The following is a 1,730-nucleotide window of genomic DNA, read 5'->3' as shown; positions in this document are numbered from 1 at the left end:
GCAGTGGCTGCCTGAACCCTAACCTGTATGACAATGGGAAGGTGTGCGTCAGCCTCCTGGGTACCTGGATTGGAAAGGTAAGGATAGCACCGGAGCCCCAGTGGAGAGAGGGACTCAGCAAGGCAGGTATCTGTCTGGGACAGCCCTGATAGTGCTGTACATGTTTCAGGGGACGGAGAGGTGGACGAGCAAATCCAGCCTTCTCCAGGTGCTCATCTCCATCCAAGGTATGCTTGGGCTGGCGGGTGGTGCTGGGGGCTGGTGGAGGGCACATTGACCAGCAGTCTTCTTGCGGGTCAAGGGCAAACCTGCCCTCATGGAGACTGTCTTCCTGATAGGTCTGATCCTGGTGAATGAACCATACTACAACGAAGCTGGCTTTGACCTTGCCCGGGGCCTGCAGGAAGTATGTGAGAACAGTCGCTGCTACAATGAAATGGCCCTAATCCGAGTGGTGCAGTCCATGACACAGTTGGTACGGAGGCCTCCTGGTGTTCGAGCAGGAGATCCGGCAGCACTTTAGCACTGGGGGCTGGCGGCTGGTGAACCGCATCGAGTCCTGGCTGGAAACCCATGCCCTGCTGGAGAGGGCCCAGGCACTGCCCAACGGGATCCCTAAGGACAGCAGTTCTCCAGAGCCACCAGCTGCAGCTGAGCTCTCAGACTCCTGCCGTGAAGAACCTGAGGATGGTGGGATGACCCTTGGGGAGGTCTCCCAAGGCTCAGACTCAGAGGGTGGTGCCCAAGGCCCAGCCTCAACCAGCAGGGACCACACGGAGCAGACTTCTGAGACAGCTCCCGATGCATCCGTGCCACCCAGTGTGAAACCAAAGAAACGGAGAAAGAGCTACCGAAGCTTCCTGCCCGAGAAGAGTGGCTACCCCGACATCGGCTTCCCCTTCTTCCCCCTCTCCAAGGGCTTCATCAAGAGCATCCGGGGCGTCCTGACACAGTTCCGTGCTGCCCTGCTAGAGGCAGGTATGCCTGAGAGCACAGAGGACAAGTAGCCACCAGCCCTAGAGGAGGAGCCTCACAGTGGGATAGGCCAGCCGCTGCCTGCCCCCTCCCTCCCTGGAATAGCCCCTCTTCCTGCCCCCACCCTTGTCCCCAGTGCGAGCCCTCCACCGCCCTCTCTTCTCCGCGGCAAGTTTGATGCTGAAGCGCAAGAAGTGTCCCGAGATGCTGCGTTCTATCCCGAAGCGATGTTTCAAAAGGCAGGTCCCCTGAGGCACAGAACGTCGGAACCCATTTTCCACTTGTTGCCCCAGGCAGAATGTCCTGGCACATGCTCCCTTGCTGTCCCTGTCTCAGGTCAGAGGTAGGGTGTTGGGAAACTGGTGTCAGACTCTGGGACTGGGGTCTACAGATGGGCAGGAGGGTGGATGTGCCTTGCATGAAGTGTGGGCTGGTCCTGCCCCTGGTCCCTTTGATCCTCTTCAGTTTGACCGCAGCCTCCCCATGCCCTGGACCCTCCAGCTGCCACCACCACTGGGTCCTCCCAATTCCCCAGCGTCAACACTATCTCTTGGGAGCTGTAGCCACTGTCGCTGAATCCTGACTCTGGCCTGTCTGTGCATTCTAGCCCTTAGGCCTGTTGAACTTACTCTCTAAGAGAGGTTGCAACTGAGCTAAGGATCAGAGTGACACCCAGGAGAAGCTAGTGGCCCTCACCAACATGGAGTCGACAAGGTGCTGCTGGGAAAGAAATGGCTGTAGGTGCCTTGCCCTTC

General features: G+C 58.6%; 1 protein-coding gene across 1 annotated transcript in view; it reads left to right on the top strand.

The window, feature by feature from the left end:
* The window catches only part of LOC103749793 ((E3-independent) E2 ubiquitin-conjugating enzyme-like), a 12,613-nt gene extending 11,535 nt beyond the window's left edge, over nucleotides 1-1,078 (top strand). Inside the window, 4 exon segments of the mRNA XM_029555883.1 lie at nucleotides 5-77; nucleotides 170-227; nucleotides 339-489; nucleotides 491-1,078. Of these exon segments, the coding sequence (XP_029411743.1) occupies nucleotides 5-77; nucleotides 170-227; nucleotides 339-489; nucleotides 491-1,007 (799 nt within the window). The 3' untranslated portion in view covers nucleotides 1,008-1,078.
* Nucleotides 1,079-1,730: the final 652 nt, after the last annotated feature.

The sequence above is a fragment of the Nannospalax galili genome, unplaced genomic scaffold, assembly GCF_000622305.1.
Source record: "Nannospalax galili isolate Female #2095 unplaced genomic scaffold, S.galili_v1.0 scaffold806, whole genome shotgun sequence".
Taxonomy (NCBI): Eukaryota; Metazoa; Chordata; class Mammalia; order Rodentia; family Spalacidae; genus Nannospalax; species Nannospalax galili.
Note: the sequence above shows the minus strand (reverse complement) of the source record. Positions and strands in the feature narration are given on the sequence as shown.